Source organism: Lampetra fluviatilis, chromosome 32, assembly GCF_964198595.1.
Source record: "Lampetra fluviatilis chromosome 32, kcLamFluv1.1, whole genome shotgun sequence".
Taxonomy (NCBI): domain Eukaryota; kingdom Metazoa; phylum Chordata; class Hyperoartia; order Petromyzontiformes; family Petromyzontidae; genus Lampetra; species Lampetra fluviatilis.
The window spans coordinates 10,936,994-10,957,366 of record NC_136306.1 but is presented as its reverse complement, the minus strand read 5'-3'; the positions used below and the strand labels follow the sequence as shown (position 1 = coordinate 10,957,366).

The 20,373-nt window shown below is 45.0% G+C and overlaps 1 protein-coding gene across 1 annotated transcript in view; it reads left to right on the top strand.

Annotated features, from left to right (window-relative positions):
• The window catches only part of LOC144943761 (carboxypeptidase M-like), a 30,036-nt gene that overhangs the window by 3,394 nt on the left and 6,269 nt on the right, over nucleotides 1–20,373 (top strand). Inside the window, exons 2-7 of the mRNA XM_078871563.1 lie at nucleotides 11,945–12,144; nucleotides 12,708–12,805; nucleotides 15,112–15,284; nucleotides 16,280–16,467; nucleotides 17,970–18,128; nucleotides 19,846–19,998. Of these exons, the coding sequence (XP_078727689.1) occupies nucleotides 11,958–12,144; nucleotides 12,708–12,805; nucleotides 15,112–15,284; nucleotides 16,280–16,467; nucleotides 17,970–18,128; nucleotides 19,846–19,998 (958 nt within the window). The 5' untranslated portion in view covers nucleotides 11,945–11,957. The remainder of the gene's footprint in view (nucleotides 1–11,944; nucleotides 12,145–12,707; nucleotides 12,806–15,111; nucleotides 15,285–16,279; nucleotides 16,468–17,969; nucleotides 18,129–19,845; nucleotides 19,999–20,373) is intronic.

Below are 20,373 nucleotides of genomic sequence, written 5' to 3'. Positions count from 1 at the left end.
GGGAGGTAGGGTGGGTGGATCGGCCACTGAACGGCACGGGGAGTTCATCTGTCCTAGCGTCCGAACATTTTAGGTTATTTACTTAATTCCAAAAACACTGCGACACACACAGAGACACACGACGGTAACACCGGATATTGGGATGAATGTTGTCACCACTTTGTTGGGTTATTCATCTTACGCAGGCGTAAGTGAGGATAACATTTCAAAAAGTATTTTATCTCAAAAGAAACGAATGATGATTAATGTAATGCCCCTTCACAGGCTTCACGGATCGCGTGACCGTTCTAATCACCGCCCATGGGTCAGCTGTTTCTGTCATGTGAACTCAAACAGTGCAGAAAGTGCTACACATTAAGACAGATTACACTTAAATTCCCTACATTCTGTAGTTAATATTTTGTAATGAGTAAAACGCTTAGTACTGTACGCAGCTTATCTGGAGCGCTGATTAGTTATTTGAGAATATAACATTGACGTAAAAAATAAAGACATTTGTACTGTAATGTAAAACAGCTACCAGAAAAAGTATACAAATAATATGGAAAATTATAGTAACTCTAATTGACACGAAGCCTATTCGATTTAAGGCTTGTTTTATATGTGTATATGGATAGCAAGGAGAAAACCTGTAACGTCACTGGATAAACGATAATAGGAATATGGATGTGTTCTGGTCCTTGTCATCAACATGTAGAGTTCATACTTCACCACTGGCACAAGACTGCCAGGTAAGATGAGCGTTGATAAATTGGGCATGCAACCATTTTTTTACCTGAATTTTGTTTTTTAAGCCTATGGCGTGTGTAGGAGTTTAAAAAAAATAGCGTACATATTTTGAATTTAAACATAGTTTCCAACTTCTCAAGCCGGCACCTTTAGCCTGTAAATTACATTACAGTACTGTGCTGGCCTTTGACGGTTATATTTTTTTCATATTTCTAACGAAGTACTGCCTTGCGAACCGGAGTAGCCTTACTGAATCGTGGCACCCGTACCAGATGGGTACACGGTGAGACGAAATGTCCTAATAATGATGATGATGATTGCTGTACACCCTAATTTTGCATGTGACATCTAAGTACAGTGAAGCATTGTTGTACCGTGTATGACTTGGGAGTGGCAAGCATAGGTTGTGTTTCCCTGAAGGTCTGCAATGGTTAATTTTACACGCAAACTAACCGCTTGAGTTGAGCAGAGAAGTGAACAAGCAAATTGTGTTTTATGTAGGGACGGTATATATTTTTTATGAAGCTTCAAAACGATTTGACCAAATAATAAATAATAATCACTCGGTAATAATGTACGCCCTTTTTTTCAACTCGCTGTTGGATGATGGCCTCCCAACACCAGGTTGTGCCATGGTGGTGGTGGTTGACAGATACTTCACCAGCCTGGTCATTGCGGGTTGTGCCATGGTGGTTGACAGATTCTTCACCAGCCTGGTCATTGCTTGTTGTGCCATGGTGGTGGTTGACAGATTCTTCACCAGCCTGGTCATTGCAGGTTGTGCCATGGTGGTGGTGGTTGACAGATACTTCACCAGCCTGGTCATTGCGGGTTGTGCCATGGTGGTTGACAGATTCTTCACCAGCCTGGTCATTGCTGGTTGTGCCATGGTGGTGGTTGACAGATTCTTCACCAGCCTGGTCATTGCGGGTTGTGCCATGGTGGTTGACAGATTCTTCACCAGCCTGGTCATTGCAGGTTGTGCCATGGTGGTGGTGGTGCTTGACAGATTCTTCACCAGCCTGGCTATTGCGAGTTGGTCCCCCAGAACGGTTAAGATATCCATAGCAGGGAATCAAACTCAAGTTTCAGGGTTCATATCGGGAGTGCTTCAACCACTATTCCACTCTTCCCCTCCTGACCAAGTTGCATGTAGACTACATTCAATGCTGTACGTATGCTAAACTACTTTTATACATGTAGGCTTTCACGACCAATATGATTCATACATTTTTTTTGGATTAGATCATGTAGGTTTAATGTCAGTTGGTGGAGGGTTATAGATTTGAATCGCATGATAAACTCCTTTTTTGGGTTCAGAACCAGTTCACGACAGTGACAGATATCGCCTTGTCCCTTAAGGGTACTTCAGCCAGCTCATAGTAGTCATTTAGTCAGTAGCGTCGTTCAGCCTTCTTGGCCTATTGTATTGCACACAAAGCGTCACACCATTGGTCATCGATCTAGCCTCTTCCCATGTGATATCCAGCAATTGAAGATCCTTGGTTATTGATCTCTGCGAGTTCATGCGCCACTCTTTTTCCAGATGGCAACCCACTCCATGTATGATCGTACACCTCTGTACATAACACCTGTGTATGATCCAGGTAGAGTTATCTGCTTTAATAGGGGGGAGAGAGAAAAACATGTCAGCTGACTAAGAAGTCCAAGTTGTGTTGATGGAGTGTTTGGTCAAGTTTATTTGCCACAGGCAAAGTCTTTTTAAAAGTTAATTCTAAGTGGGTGGTAATCCATTCGACTTGAATCAACACAGCTGACTGATGTTTTAAACTCCTCACACAGCCTTTGGGTAGTTTGTAAGTAATTGTATTTATAGCAGCGTATTATTGCCTTACATAAATTCTGGCGGCCTTTACCTTGCAAAAAAATGTTTACGGTTTCCTTTGCGTGAAATGCTGCAATAAGTGATATAGAAAGTTGTCTGGCGGCATTGGCCTTGTTTTATAGTAAGTAGTAATGCACCACAGTATTTGCACTCAAAGTTGTCAATGCTCGCTGACAAATGTCATCGGGCATTTTTGATTAACAGTTTATTGGTTGAGCAATTTTACGTTAACATCTCAAATGTTAAATATCACATTAAAAGCATATTTTAGTAAGCTATGTGTAAATTCTCCAATATCGCACAATGCCGTTGAGCATTATACATAAGCCCATTTTGCATAAAACTAATAATAATTCTCTTTATTCATTTAAATAAGTGTTGCAGCGGCTTCATACTATTGTTCAAGAGGGTCCTGCATTTAGATGTTTGGCCAATTTCATTGCTACGAGTGATTGGCATGTCAGTAAACTAAGATCCCCAGAGAAAACGTGAGTGTACGAGGTGGGAAGAACAACACTGTCAGCTCTGTACAGATAGATTTTGCCATCTCCTGGGCACCTTGTACATAATACTTGACTTTTAAATCTAGATTGAAAACTCTGTTTTGTGTTTAGTTTGCTATCCTCCCCCTGTAACCTCTATCTAATTAGCATTGGTTGGCTACGTATGATGCGAAAGAAGTTCAATATACATACAGAACACATGAAGCCTACTAGGGATTATGGAATTATAAAGCTGGTCACGAATGTCAGCGGGCTATTTTATAAGATCAAATAACAGGCATCACACGATAGAGGTTTGCACTGCCTCTGATAATGCAGTCGGTGTGCACGATGTGGCAGGAAGCCAAGCAAGCACGTGCCCTGCTGGTGATCTCCAACAAAGGTGAAAGCGCTGCACAGAAACTAGTGCGTGTGATCATTGTTATAGCCGTAAAGGGATATTTGATATTACAAGGCCACTTGCCGACAATGAGTAATTGGATTTGGATTCCCACCGGGGAGTGCTGGCCCCGTGCCTGTTTGTGTACGACGTAATTTGGACTTGTCTTGCGATCTGCCGAGAATAATTAGCAGACTGCTCTCGTGACAGCGATCCTGAACTGAATACATAATGTGATGGCTCAGAGGTCAAAGTTGAGGTGGTGACCCCGTTAATCCTACAGACAAGGGCGCTATTACACTACGCCTGCCAGCTGTCCTTAAGAAACAGACCTTTGTCCTTGTGTGACTTGACCGTTTCTAACATTTATGGGGCTTTTTAGTAATGTTTTACAAAGCAGGAGAATGGTCAACTTTATTTGGCTCGGTGTGTAACACTGTCATGCCGATATTGTAATGTTTGAATATTCATAAGCGGGAGTCGTTGTCGTCAATCAGCACTCCATCCCTCTGTGTGTCAATAGAATGAGTAGCACTTGGTTGTGAGTTGGTTGCCCTCTGGAAATGCTCACCGCCTGCCAGAGGAATGGGGATTTCCACCAATGGCCAAGGGATTTTTAACAGGAGTCGAGTACCGCTCCAGACCTACCTCTTGTGCAAATCCAATTAATTCAACGTCTTTAAAAAAAATGCAAGGAATTAATGTGGTGAATGTGTTGTTGGAAAGGCAGTTTATACTTTTTTTTAGCTGCACAAAAAAATCTAAATCCGTGGAAAAACCCCATAAACGATTTTGCCATTTTTCCCACAAAATACTTTATCAATAAAAAATATTTTCTACCCATACTCTAGCCGCTGTCCTAGGGCTTCAAAGAGGAGTTGAATACTGACCGCCCCCTGTTCAATTGAGCGAGTAGCTACTTGATATTTCATGTCTCCGTCGTCTTTTACCGCTGTAGTCCCGCTTTGCTTTCACTGCTGGCAGTCAAATCACGAGTCTGCAGCCTGACGAACACGAATCGCACTTCGATGCAAAATGTGTGTGGTTTCTTCAGGGACCAAAAATATTTCGTGGGTGCTAAATGTGAACGAGCCTGGTATTTGAGCTGAAGAACTGTCGAGTAGTCATGAGCAAGCTTAACCTGACCACATACATTAGTGCACTACAGTGCACAAAGTATGGTACAACGAAAACTCTACAGTTTTACTAACGGCACCGTTCAGTTATTTACACCGAAATAGTATGGTCGTATAGATGTGCCCATTCCTACAGGCTGCAGTGTATTGGATATTAGGTCGGAGGCTTCGATACGTGTCTCAATTCAAAGTCGTCAGTTCACATGAAGCGGAGTGAATGTCCAAATGGAACCTTTTCTTAGCCAGTATCAAAGCATGGAAAAATAATAGGTTTTTACTCTTGCTGGCAATAAAATAAAAGGGAAAAAACGTATTCTAATAAAATAGGTGTTAAGATGTTCAAACACCAAATAGAAACCTTTCGCAAGGAATCATGTCTACGTTAACATGCACATGTACTTGTGGTGAACATGCAAACTAACATGCTCTGATAATATATGGCATTGTCTTTGTGATTGACCTACACCAGAGACAGCCTTCTATAGGGCGTAGTCTAACCAGTGTCACACCAGAGAACGCAAAAAGGCGAACCCACACCTGTTTTATTGCCAGAAAGGGTAAAAACGCCGCTTATTTTTTCAGATTTAATCTGTTGAAAAAGCTGATGCAGCTGTACCATCTTAGTCACATTTATGCCACTATCGCCGTATACTCGAGCTTAAGCGAGTGTTTTTTTCATTCTTTAAGGCTTCAAAGTTCATGCTTAATATACACACAAAATACAACACTTGTAACTTATTTCCATGCGTTATGAGTATGGGGAATCATTCACCTCATGACATATGTCTAATAAAGCAACAAATGGTGTCTTAAATAAAAACGATACGTCAGGCAAAGCAGTCTTTTATCCACGTAAGTAGAGTACTGTATAGGGTATATTGTACAGTTGTTTGGTCAAATCTTTATCTTTAAAAGGCCTAGTTCCTCTCTGTGTGTGTGTTGTACGCCCATGTTCAACACATTTACCAGCACAGTCAAGTGCACGAGGCTGAATCCAGCTCCGTTAATAATTGTAACTTTAATTTCACAGGTTACAAATAAAACAATCCTTTCAAATTATATTCTCAAGTAAGTGCTGTCATGTGTTTACGTTTTAAGCGGTGTGTTTGTTTTGCGCATTCTAAAACGACTGCTTTTACAAGTGATTCCCCTTATAACCATCGTGCTTTACTCGTTTGTGTCCGGTGATGTTGACACTTGCCGGGCTCTCTCTGTCTCACAGTTCCTATGATCACTGTTTCATTACTTTCATGGCTTTATTTTGGTGATTTCGAAAAGTTGATTGGTTTGGCCATGTTTGTTTGTTGTAGTACGGAGTAAGACTGATGGCCTTAATCTAAGTTGTCTTGTGGTCGTTGTTGTTGTTTGACTTGCATTCCACTGGGATTTTTGCACACAGCGTTGGTGTACGGTGTTTTTTCTGCAATATGTTGCTGTCTTTTCTTGGATTTTCTGTTTGCACTTAGTCACATTCACTTTAAGATGTTTACTTGTTCATGTTTTTGATTTTTGTTTGTTGCGGTTGCACCCGATTCAAGAGCCGAATAGCTCACAGGGCTATACCTAATAAATGAACTTGAACTTGAACTAATGGCTCACAGGGCTATACCTAATACATGAACTTGAACTAATGGCTCACAGGGCTATACCTAATACATGAACTTGTCTCTTGGCCTTGCACGACTTGGAGGAAACACGGCCAACGATGTTTCCCAGTACAGTATCCACAATCAATGGAATCTACTTCAATTTGAAGACACATACTCTTTGGTTCTTTCGGTAAAGTCACGTAAGTATAAAATCAAATACAGTGACTTTACCGAAAGAACCATAGAGTATGGATTCCTGCAGTCACGAAAGCTTCAAGTCAAGATTGAAAACACATCTCCCTGTGTTATATATGTACTTTATAGATGCTACACCACTTACGTGATTTGTTTAATTAAAATCTGAATCTGTATTTATCCTGGATAAATCCGATAAGCTATGAAGCTCTTTGTCACAGATGTCCAGTAGGGGAGGCGGCTCAGAAAGTTACAACAACGAATACGGTGCTCTGGTATTTGTTTCTAGATTCGGTGTGACGGTGGTTGACTCAAAAAGCCAAGAGTTCACATCTCAATCAAGGATTTACTCAAACTCGCATCCTATCCTCCAGGGTCTATAAAAAGGGTACACTTTTGTGGGAAGTTAACAACATCACCGCAGAGATGCAGCGATGAATTCGGGTGGCGTGCCGGTGCTGGCTCGATTGTTGCATCAAGAGACTGTCAGAGATGGCGACAGCTTAGGGGTGCCTACAGCCAGCAGTGGATCGAACGTGGGTGCTGCTGATGATGATGATGGAGAAAATGAACCCCCACTTATGGGAATGTGGAATTTTACACCACTGGCTGAGAACCAGCAATGGGCTTCTTCTGTTGAGTACTTTACTCTTGCTATAATAACAACTTGAAAGGTACTTGCAGGAGACTAGGTTTCAGGCCACCATGTGTGTGTCGACAAGACGTGGTCTATGGCTTTTCCCCAGACATTCATAAAAGCAAGTCCTTTCCGCTAAAAAGTGCCACTGATATTTGAGAGTGAAGTTTACCAACTGCTTGGAGCACTTGAAGTGCCCTTTATTTATATTACGTGTTGCCTTCACACATTTTTGTTTAAGTAGGAAATGGAAAAGGAGCAGTACACTACTCTCTTCCCTTATTGCTAACATGATTTCACTGCAGTGCAGTATTTTTTTTATTCACCAGCCCTCTCACGATGCAACAATCCACCAAGCACCTTCAACGGAGCTGATTTCGTTGCTCCGTCTCCGTTATCGCCGTCCTTTCAGGCGTGTTCCCTCCCTTGGCTGATAATCTGTCGTTGGTCTCGACCAACAACCCATCATCCCTTCCAGGGACGTGCCTTGTGTATGCCCACTTCCTGTTATTCACACCATATTTTCCCCATATGACGTCTTTATTACTTGCGTACAATGTCTGATGCATGCGTTCCTCTTTCTCTCTCTTCAGTTTAATTCCGCGAATGCATCTCGCCGTGCTTTTTTGCGTAATTTTCAGCACTCGTTCCTGTTTTTGTAATTTCCCAGGTTTCAAAGCAATGTGTAAAGGGGGTAATGCTGATTCTAGATTTGAAGCTTTCGTGACTGCAAGGATTCATATTCTTAGGTTTTTTCGGTAAAGTCACGTAGGTAAAAAATAAAAAAAAATAAAAAATCACGACGTTTCGGAGGCAACACAAGCTTCCGTCTTCAGGTGGAACCGTCACAGCACGATTGCTGTATCAAGTAACGGAGCTGATTTCGTTGCTCCGTCTCCGTTATCGCCATCCTTTCTGGCGTGTTCCCTCCCTTGGCTGATAATCGTTCGCCCTTAGGCTCGTCTGGATTTTGCTTTTATGCTTTTCCTTCAAGCAGCTGGCACACCGTACTTAAAAAAAAACTGCATCGTAATCTAGCACAAGATTATTATTTTTTGCACAATCCAGGTGTGGCTGATGAAATAAGCAGGACCTATAATAAACAGATAATCCTCATTAATGCCATCAGATCAGCAGTCAATCTGAATACAATGGTACTTCAGTTATCCCTTCAGGCCACAGCGCAATGCGTGTGCACGTGTGCGTGTACTCCACGTGGAAAAAATTACGACTGAGATTGATATCTCCGCATGGACAAAATCAGCAGTTTTTGAGATGGATATCAAACTGTGTGTGTGTGACTGATTGCTGTTGGTCGCTTGTTACGACAAATAGATTAGTACAATAATACTGCATGTAACTGGTTAGTGCTCGGTGTGCATTCTTTTGAGTTTAAACCTCGTCCAAGGGGTTGATTCAGCCCAGCACCGCTCCAGCGTCAATTCAATGACTACCGCATTATTGGGAAGTGAACAGAGGTCACTAAATTGACAACTCATGTATTTTGAGCAGTTTTTTTGTGTTTAGTTGTCATTCCCGCACACCCTCCCATTATCATGGTTGGCAACGCAAGAAGTTCAACATCCACGCCTAGTCCTCATGTGGAGAGGATTGGCCCCTGTCATTGGAATGTGGAAATGCCACCACGTCTGAAATCGGGCACTCCCCCCCCCTCCCACATTGCTCGTTTGAGTAGCTATTCTCGTTGATTCTGACTCGTTTCTTATTGTGTTCGTGTCGGTGCCAACATAGTTGACGACATTCCGCACAGGTAGCATCTTCCCCACAGGCATAAACCGCCGTCTGCAGAGAAGACGCCCCAAAGACGGATAGAGGTGCCCGATCGTATGACTTTGCCACCACTTGTTCTGACTGCAAGCCAAGCGTAGATGGAGGCATTGAAAGGACTCGCTGGCTTTTCAGCGAGTGCTTTGGTATTTTTTTTCAACAGCACCACTTTTCTCACTCGTCATTGGCTGTATGGCACTTGAATGGCAAAATTGTTGACTGACCGGAAAAAAAACCCCACCATTAGGATTCTTTAGTTGCCACTTATCTTGACAGCATCATTGTATAATTGATGATGCATGATGCCCATGTCAAGTCTGTCGGATGTACTATTTCTATTCCTTTACATTGGACATCCATTTTTCCTCTGCCCATGACTGACTCTCTCAAGAAAATATGCCCACTGTTTCTGTCCAGCGTCTTGAGATGTCACATTTTGTTAACACTCATTAATTGGCAGACCACCCTAGTATATCGTGGACTGCAGAGCTTGGCACTGGCTCGCCATGTGGCTGCCTTTCCCACTCACCTGTGGTTCATCCTCGGCCCTCCGAGTCGTTCTCTGTCTTCGAAAGTGAGCGAACACTGTGTGTGTTACAAGTTTAAATTAATATTAAACTTCAAATGCATTGTACAAGATAACTCCTTTTATCTGTTTCCCTATTACATATGAAACCTATTATCCATGAATGCTGCAAACACTTCAATTACCCGCGGTCCTAATTTTCTTATTTTGGGCAACTTTACCATGGAACGGCATCCCATTACCTGCAATATTTTTCATGGGTAAGATTCGCTGCGCGGCAAATTACGCCAATCATCCGCGTTTTTTTGTCGCGCATGAGCGTAGTAAATTTGCGTGTCATAGTATCGGCGATTACGGTTCGCCATATCACAACGGATAAGAGGAGTTCTGTATATAGCACCGAAAAACGAGTTGTGCGTGTGGAGTTTTGTACTTAATGTACCACGTAAACCACCGGTACCATTTGAGGCAATGCAATTGCTTTGCGCCGCACCACAACTCAAACCACGTAACCCAAACAACCCTCGAATGATTTTTCGCATCCCCTGCGGGGTCAGAAGCGATTGCGTCATCGCCCCAACGCTGACACCGACGAGTGAAGACTGCGAGTGTCTCAGGCCCCCCCCCACCGCGTCTTGCTCAATGAGACTTTGTACAAGAGTGACGCAGACCCACGTCCCACGAGCACCACACAAATGTCCCGTGTTTGCGCAACCCCTGACGATGCTCATTTGCGCGTTCACGTCGCCCATGTGACAGCTGACCGGCTGGACTGATGGGTCCGAGTGGCGGTGGTGTTGGCGCGGTGAGTTTAATATTCGCCGTCAGTTGTGGTCACTGCTGAGGAATTGATGGGTGGCTTTTTGGTCGGAATAATTGGATTGTTGCATTGGTAAGAGCCAGTTGTGTTTTGCCGAGGTCACGAGCCCCCGATGTAGTTTTAACTCGCTTGTTTTTGTTTTAAGTTGTGTCGTTTAAATCGCAGGCTGGAGTTTTGTTGCAGTCCTCAATTTACCAGTTCATGTGTGGGATATGTATGTCAATGTGTTTTGGTGTTTCAATTTGGTTCACGTGTTCTCTTATATTTTAATGCCTTTTTCGCTTTTGGTCTTAAACAGAGCAAGATGACGTTAACACACCGGTGGGCTGAAGTAGTAAACTAAATGGCACGTTGTTTACATGACAAACCTTATGGGTGGTGGAGGGTTACGACACATTTATACTTACGCGATCTAACTAAAAAACAACTTTATTATGAATAACATTGGTCGCGAAAGTCGACGTGTTAATGTGAAGTTACTTCCTGTTTCAGGAGCCACTTTGCGGTTCGTTTGTACCAGCAGGAACCGGAACGTGGGTTAGTTTACGGTGATGTGAAATATGAATGCCATGTACTGTATAGCTAGGGGTGTTTAATAACTTATTTGTCAAAATGTAAAAAATTCCCGTTTTCAAATGAAACAAGGCCTACAAGTGACACACACAAGTCCAATGCTTGAAACGTCTATTTAACAAAGTAAATGCATTTTTACCAGGAACTCTTAATTAGTATCCCAACAAAAAATACTACGTACAAACTTTGCTACGGATTGTCACTTCTAATTCACGTCATATGTACGATTACTCCCAACGTGTTCACAGCCCCAGAAAAATAATCGGGCATGGGAGATTATTGGTAAATGAATGCCCCTGGTATGCATACGCAATACTCATTTATCTGTCCTTATCATCGGCCTGTGTAAGGAGACGTTGAAATTCATATTTAAAAATACAATGCTAACAGGACACAGCATAATACAACACCTGCGCAGTGTGTAATGCAAGTCCTGCACTTTTCCAGGTGTGTTCTGCGGCGTCGTGTTTCATGATAAGCAAACGCTCGTGAACATATGATCACGTGTGTTTATTTCCCAACTTGACCCCTGTAAGCATTGTTGTTGGTGGGCGTCCTGCTCTGAGTGTGACCCCTTTTCCCCACATTACCCTCTGCTTCTGCGTTTTAACGTTCAGTGCCACCTGCCTATCAAAGTACAAATGTTACAAGTGATCCCTCCCACCACCCGATTGATACATCGTCTTAACATACGGAACTGGTTTCTAATTGTCGATTAAAAGATCGGTGCGGGTCTATCGCGTAGCAAGAAAATGTCGAGAATTTTACAGAATTTTCAGGTTTTCGCTATTTTGTGCTGTTTTTAAACTAATCATCTCAGCTAATCGTTGTGGAGGATGTCGTGAAAACATTCTTGGCTCACGTCATCGCATGCCGTTCGTGGCTCTTTCGTATGGCTGATGTAGATGCAGAACAACTACAATTTCACATTCAGGTGGTCAAGCCAGATAACCTCTTCAGGAGCAGCGGAGTAGTGTATCGCTGTGATGTCTTCTTCATATATTTATGGATCGGGGCATTGCCTCGTGATAAATTGTACTATCTGTTCTGAATGACCACAGTCGTACACTGTGCATCAGGTATCCGCATCTACTGTCATGGTTGGTGCAGTGGATGCGGTTTAGAGGGGGTGGACCATGAGCAGCTTCGTGGAAGATCAAACCCAGGGATGTTATGCGTTGGGTTTTCACAACAAGGCGGTGTTTGTGCGTGGCTCTGCACAGTGCTGACTGACCGATGATGGCGTCGTCGCCTGCGAGCGTGCCGGCTGGAAGCGTTCTGCTGCTGCTGCTGCTCTGCGCCCTGTGCGCCTCCCTGGACTCTGGCTACCGCAGTAACGCAGACATCGAGCGTTACCTGAAGGAGGTCAACGGAAAATTCCCCAACATCACCCACGTGTACAACATCGGCAGGTCCTCGCAAGGTGAGAGACGTGCGGCCCCGTCGACAGCTAACGTAGTTTTAGCTGCCCGCTCCAATTATCCTCGTCATCATCGTTTGGTCGTCTTCACCATCATCATCGTCCTCGTCGTTGGTCGATACCATACATGGCAGCTGTCATCTTCTACGATTCCATCGTCACCGTCATCCTTGGTTATAATTTTTGTCTTTGGCGACTGTCATCATCAACCACAGTAACTGTCATCATCATTTTTTTAATTATTGTAATGTATTTTATTTTCATTCAGTTTCAAATCATTTGTTTTTTGTGCACTTTTTATGTAGTTGACACTTAAACACGTCTTATCATACTATTTTATTTAGATTATTTGTAAAAACAAATGATTATTCGCAAATGCATAGTTACTTTTGTAATCATTATTCTTAGTCATGTTCAGTATCTTCAGCATCAGCAACATCGTTATCTTCATCTTCCTTATCATTTTCGTCATCATCTCTGTGACATTTATCATCACCGCTATTTTCAAATACTGTCATAATCATCATTATTTCAAGATAATTTTAGCATCCATTTGTTCCCAACAGGGGTGACTCTGTGGGTCATTGCGATCGGGAAACACCCACAAAAACACACCATCGGCATTCCGGAGTTCAGATATGTGGGCAACATCCACGGAAACGAGGTGAGTTCTATCCACGCCTTGGTGACACAATGGCACGCACTTACGGGTGAGGAACATCTGTACACACACGTTGCTGCTGGACTTCGATGTATGTTGAACTTCTTTCGCACTGTACGTAGCCAACTGTGCTAATTGGAGGTGCGGGGGTAGGACAACAAACTAAACACAAGCATATGCTGAATTCCTCTTGATATGCAAATTATTTTGCCTAGGCGCTCTTCTTCCCACCTCCCCCCCTCTAACCCAGCTTAAATATACGCTCCAAGCTTGGTGGTGTTTCATTCTTCGCCTGAGGACGGCTGCTTGCGTTGTGGCCGAAACGTCGTGAGAATTGTTTTATTATGTTTTATTTTTATTATTTTATTACTTCCCTTCTACGTGACTTTACCGAAAGAACCAAGAAGATAAACACAAGCAGTTCGAAAGAAATTAGTTTTCATTGCAGATTTAAAAGTGCATAGCGCCAGTGGCTTCCTAATAGCGGACGGAAGAGCGTTCCAGACGGCCGCATAAGCATATCTGAAAGTGTACGATACAAAAAAAATGTAAGTGCGCACAAGCCTTGAAGACGACAACGCATTAAACAGCTAGTTAACATTTGGTGGCACGAGGCTACGCGTCTTCCCTCTTGTGTCCTTTGCTGTACAGAGGCGATTCTGGGATAAAAATGGGCCCACCACCGAGAAAGGGAGGACCATTTATAACGTGGGGGAACCGGTATCCACACCCTTGGCGTCTTATTCTAAGTGGCATGGGACTGTAAGAGCAGACCTTGGCAGTCAAGATGACCTCTCGAATATACATAACGCAAAGTAATAGTTTGCTTGTATTCAACCAATAGGATGTGTCGAGAGACAGGTGTGGAAAGGAGGCGAAATGGCAACTCGTGTATCTTTAATACACAGCTATAATTTGAAATTGATAGGAACTATATGTAGCCACATCTCAATATATCCTGGACAGAAACATTAGGTGTATATAATTATTAATTTTCTTGACGAGAGGCATTTGGTAGCAGAATTTAAACTTGAATTCCTCACCAATCACCCCATGCCCTCTGAATGTGTTAGGATGTTATCTCCCTCACCTGGTATGCCGGAGGTTGTGGGTTTGATCCCGACCCTGACGCCTGTTGTATATTTGGAGTTTGCATGTCTCTACCCTTCGTCATGTGGATTTTTATCCGGGTCCTCCGGTTTTTCTCTCCACATTTAGAATCATGCATTGAGATGATTTAGCTGCTATAAATTACCATGTGATAAGCCACTTCATTGAGCTATCGTGTGTGTCCAGGTCGCTTCTGAAAAAGAGCTATACACTATAGCTCAGCAGGATTTACCTTGTGAATAAAACAGTGGAAATAAAGTACATCGATAAGTCGAGGTTGCAAATCCTGTCTTCGGAGGACGTCAAGCGTACACCACGCGTGTCCTTGGAGAACACTGTCAGTGGGCGTCAGTTCACGGTGTGTTCCGCTTGTCTCTGCAGTACTGCACCGCAGTCGCATTTGGGTGTTGTTTTCGCTTTCCGTTTGTGGAAAAAAAAAAACGAGGTTCCACCTTCCGTGGCCAGTTGAGATACGATTTGACGTGGCTCGTTGCTTGCTGATCGGCAAGTTTCCAGATTCGGTGGCCTGTGAAGACCCACTCTTTCGGGAATCAAGTTTCAGCTGGTGTCATCTTCCCGTGTCTTCTCTGCAAACATTTATAGAACACCACAAGCATCCCATTATAGCCTCCTTGGCAAGTTACAAAGGGCCCACTGAGAATTGGCCGCTGATTGACCACTGTTAAACTTTACCTTTGGTCGGGGACCAAAAGGGAGACACCGCTGTCTATTTATAGATATGAGCACGAGCCTCAAGGTTTGAGGTCTCAAATGCCCTCACTTGTTTGTGCCACTTTTCACAATGAGCACGGTGTCCAGCACAAAAACACTGCCCCAACGTCAATTTTCTTCCAATTTGTTCGCGGTCATACCACTGCTGTTGATCGATTAGCCGATGCCATAATGATGATTGTCCAGTACATTTCGTATTTTGCGCCGTTCTAATAGCGGAAGGGTTATCACGAAGGCGCTCTGCATTTTGCAAGTCGCGACCGACTCTTTTGGAACTCAGAGAAACACCAGAGTGTAAAGGACTGTTTACAAATACGCAAAACGCGTTTTGCCCCGAAGCTGCCCATCAGCTTCCGTACTGCTAATTACAAGCTTGCTGAGAAAACCACTTGTTGGAAAGCGTGGCACAATCCATGCCTATGCACGGTTATATCCAACACTTGTTTGTAAATTATATTTTCCCTCAGGTTGTGAGTCGCGAGCTGCTGCTCTTCCTGCTGGACGCGCTGGTGGAGGGATACGGCCACGAGGAGGAAGTGACGCGGCTGGTGGACACCGTGCGCATCCACCTCCTGCCCAGCCTCAACCCCGACGGATTTGCCAGCTCTATGAATGGAGACTGTGACAGTATCATCGGGAGGTCAGCCGCTCGCTCCTTCGTTCATTCATTCATTTGTCAAATTTTTTTAGTAAGAACTCGCCCCAACTAAAGAGGGCATCGAAATACTTTACAGTATAAATTAAATGAAGGTAGTCCTACCTATCAAATCAAGACACATATATCAAAATGAGGGGGACATACTCGAGGAAATGCTCCAAGAAAAAAATTAGTCTTGCAGAGTTTCCCAAAACTGTTCGGTGCTCGGAGCCAATCTGAGGACCGGCAGAAGAGAGTTCCACATCTCAAGCGCCGCACTCACATAGGCCCCTGCTACCGCCCAGCGTAGAATGACAAATTCTAGGTTAAGCGAGCAGGGCCTGGCCTGAGGAGCGCGAGGTTACATCTTGTTGTAATCGGTAATAATAATGATAGAAACAATGAATATGCATGCGTCCCCACCTTCATCAACTCACACCGACCAGCATGGTGAAGTATAGTCAGACAACCACCCACATGGCGTGGGGAGACCCGCACGCAGCAGTGGATAGACCCAGAGCTGTAAATTATAATTATTATTTTGCATATATATATATATATATGATGTAATAGTAGCAAATATCAACAGTTGTGGGGGCCAGGTGGCTCAGCAGATCATGGCTCCGAGAATCTTGCGTTTCAATCCAGGCAGCCGTCTTTGATTAGACCGGATCTTAAACTGTAGTGCGCTGATGGGCTCGTTCTCATCATCAATTACTTGCACCAATAATATACCCGGTGATAGTAAATTTGATCCTGAACTGATTTGCCCAAATTCCCGAGGAGCCGACTGGAATCAAATTAGTTTCAATCTCTGAGAATTTTAAAAAATGGTTTGTCATGCAGCAAACATTGCCCTCTGTAGTGGGATGTGCGGGAAAGTGCTAACCCCTACTGTGCGGAGCAGAGATGACCGACCATATTTAGAAATGTTGATAAGAAATGCACTGGCTCTCACAGACAAGGTGATTCATGAGCTTATCTTCGCCTTGCCAAAGGTATAACTCCAACGGGAAAGACCTAAACCGAGACTTCCCGGATCCGCTGAGCCTGCCGAGCTCGGCTCCCCGGCAGCCGGAGACGGTGGCTGCCATGCAGTGGGCGCTGAGCGAGCCGTTCGTGCTGTCGGGCGGCCTCCACGGCGGCGCCGTCGTCGCTAGCTACCCCTACGACAACCTTCGCGCTGGTAGGTCCAGCGTGTCGCGCACGCTCAATAACAACATCAACTGCCATCCGCCCACTAAGTGGCGGTGACATCACTGCGGTGCTTGTGCCGTGCTATGTGCCCTTTAAGGCCTTTTAAGGTCACGTGAAGTGTTGAACGCCCGCTAGCAGGAAGTCACGGGACACACACACACACAAAGATCCCCCATGTAGCCTTAACAGAATGTTGGGGCAAGTGCTGTTAGTGAGTAGCATCCATGAAGGCTGGGGTGGGTGGCCAATATCATACCCACCGACCGCCTTTTTCTCCCCAGTACTGATGTTTACACACCACACCAGGAAATGCACTGGCTCTATCATTTAAGGCTAAGTCGACCTAGGGGAGGGCCAAAACCGGTTCAGATAATTGTCACTGGTGTTGACTGTGAGCGGGAATTGAACCCGGATCGCCAGATTCGTAGCGTAGTGCGCTCACCATTATGCCACCACTACCCATATCAATACCTGCCATTTGACAGACTCTGGTGCCATGGGTTGACCGATCTGAGATAACTGGCAGATGGACCAGCTGTGCCCCCTACTGTGCCGACTCGCTGTATTTAGCTGCCCGGCGCTCCGCTCGTTGTTGTGAGCGTCGCTTCTCTGCCCTCCGTTGTTGTTGGAGGGCGACTACCTCCAACTGACCAGTAGTGTCCTTCACGAGCTTTCCCCATAGACACCGATCTTGACACCGCTGGTACCGGTCTTCGGCAAGTCCACTCAGCTCCACATTCCCACACACACACACGTGACAGCCTGCCAGCTCACAGGTTCGACCGTAACCCTGGTCCTAACCCCAACCCTAACCCTGATCGTAAATCTGACCCTAACCCGAACCCCAATCCTAATCCCTAATCCCAATCCTAACCCTAACCCTGAATCTAACCCCAATCCTAACCTTTTGGTGGACGGCACTGGCACAAAGCTGGGATCCTGACATGGCCCAAATCTTAAACCAACCCTAGCCCTGGCATGAATCCTCACACTAGATATAGCTTTAATCCAAATACTAACCATGGCTCTGCCAGCAACCCTAATGCGGACAGCAGTTTTGACTGGCAATAGACCTCGATCTTCGCTATCAGCACCTACTGCTATCCAGGTAATGTTCATCTTTTGTCTGTGTGCATGCGTTTGTGGAGAGAGGTGGCACAATGGTTAGTGCCACTTGCTGTGAACCCGGCTACCTGAGTTCGATTCCCAGACACGCTTAATATCAGTGGCATACATTTCAACCGGTCCTAGCCATCCCCTCAGGTCGACTCGGCATTAAATCAATACCTGTAGTGGGAGACAAAGCCATCCGGGGAGACAAAGGTGGCCAGATGCGGTACTGCCCACATCGCCTCCTCTCACGCCATGCCGACCTTAATAGGTGCTTGCTAACAGTACTTGCCCCAAGAGTCCATAAAGGTTGAACGGCGGGGAACTTTTGTCTTTGTTCACGCGTGCGATGCGTGCGTGGATGTGTGGCGTCGCGAGCAGGCAGCCCCAACTCGTACAGCGCGTCCCCGGACAACGACGTGTTTGTGAGGGTGGCGACGGTCTACGCGTCCAAGCACGGCTCCATGTACCTGGGCAACCAGTGTGGATTAAACTTCCCCGGAGGCATCACCAACGGTGCCAACTGGTACCCGCTCAGCGGTACGGAGTCGCAGCCACTCACTCCCATCCATCCCCGTAACCCACACATCCCGGCCACTGCACCCCGGTTCCTGGCACCACACGCGTCCATATTCGGGTCCAGGCGTCGGTAACGTCGCCGCTTTTTTGTACGAGTTACAGCACTTTTTGTTAATCCGCTGCTGGATGAGGAGCTCCCCCACGCTGCGAAGTGGGTCACGCAGGTTACTTTGCCCGTACTTAGCCGCGCTGGTCAGTGCGGGTGGCGAATGCAGGTGGCATAGAAGTGCAGCACAACAACGGATTTTTCCGCACTGCCTCCCGCTGCCCACCACGTGGTTCCGCAGCCCCGCATTGACAGTCGCCCATACAAGCACTATACAGGCTCAAAATTCTGCTTAGCTTGTACAGTATGACGAGACGGGGTGCATTCCAGGTGATTTGGTCATAGGGAGCCGCTTGCGTATCGGCTGCGTGTGCAGAGCGTCGTGCCACACGCTTGCAGTGTGGTGCCTGGGAGACCGAGTTTGTAGTTCACGCAGAGATCGTTACATTTGACGGCTACTTTGCAAGGCTATGATGTGGTTAGTCGTTGAGGTTATATGAACCATAATTCTAGATTTGAAGCTTTCGTGACTGCAATGATTCATACTCTTAGTTTTTTCGGTAAAGTCACGTAGGTAAAAAAATCAAATAAAAATTAATTTTTATTTCATTTTTTTTTGCGTACTCTTCCCCACTGGCCACAAAATGAAATAAAATTGTATTTTTATTAATTTTTATTAGATTTTTTTACCTACGTGACTTTACCGATAAAACTAAGAGTATATATGAACCATCTTTGTGGATGTGTGAGTTTTATCTGCGTACTCTTGTTTGCTCTCGCACGTGATATATTCAATAACGCATGAGCCAAGAATGCGAAGCCAAACCCTCTTAAAATGGTTTTGAGACCTAGCAAAGGCTGACCACATTATTAAGTGCCAAAAACGAATTGTTATTGCCTCACATTCCAGTGAACTTTGAACTTTAAGACGTAGGCTTTCGCGACCTATATCATTCGTAATAGAGGGGTTTTTTTTGGGTTAGATCGCGTAAATATATAAATGTTGTGGCTTGGCTCTCCAACACACCGGCGTGCTGTACGAGTTACGAATTGTCCACGTTCTGTTTACGTGACAACCCTTACTAGTTGGCTGTGTCAGGTGGTGGTGGGTTTTAACGACACATTTATTTACTCGATCTAATCCAAACCCAAAAATAACTTTGAACTTAACAAAGACATTTATAGTATCAAAGCCTGGATCATAACATTTCTGGATTAATGTAAACAGTCGTTTTACATTTGAGAAGGCTATCATGCGTCAGTTGAATTGCCAGCAGTTTACTTGTAAAACCTGTCCGCTATTTATATCCCGACAAGAATGTGTTATGTGTTTCCTGGCCAGGTAGCAATCTGTCACGAACAAAAAGAAGCTCTCATTGCATGATATGGCCACTTCTGCCCTATAAGCAACTTTGGCCGCTTATTCTGTTTTCAGTAAAGGTTTTTGCTTAGTGGAGATTTTTGCCGTGATGTAATGGGTTAGCACGCTGGCCTTGCAATCCAGAGCTCGCTGGTTCGATTCTCCCTGCGAGGAAGTTGAAACCATGTGCAAGTTTCTTAAATACCCCCGCCCCCCAATCCCCCCTATACCACCCCCCCCCCCCGTAACTTCCATGTGTGGTGGAGACGTAGGCGGCATGCAGGACTACAGCTACGTGTGGGGCCAGTGCCTGGAGGTGACACTGGAGGTGAGCTGCTGTAAGTTCCCTCCTGCGAGCAGCCTGCCGGTGCTGTGGCAGGAGAACCGCGCTGCCCTCATCGCCTACATCAAGCAAGCACACCTGGGTACGAGGTGGCGGCGACAATGATTTCCACTCTTTAGCCTCGCTGAGCGTAGTAAACTATATATATATAAAACTATGGTAAAACTACACCCTTGCAACTGCTTGTTCATGCCACTGCTGGCGGAATGGCCCGACACTCGAAGGAGCACCCGAGATCATTTTTTGCATCCTCTTCCCCACTGGCCACAGACGTATTTGAGGGAGGAAGTTACCCACACTTTACCCCACCGCGACTGTCGCGAACCGTTGGTGCTGCTAGGTGAACAGAGGCACGGGTGTAGTTATGAAACTTGGCCATGGTTTGCAACTACCTTGACAGGAGATTGAACTTGCGACTTCTGGATAGCAAGTGCAGAGTGCTTTCATTAAACCAGGC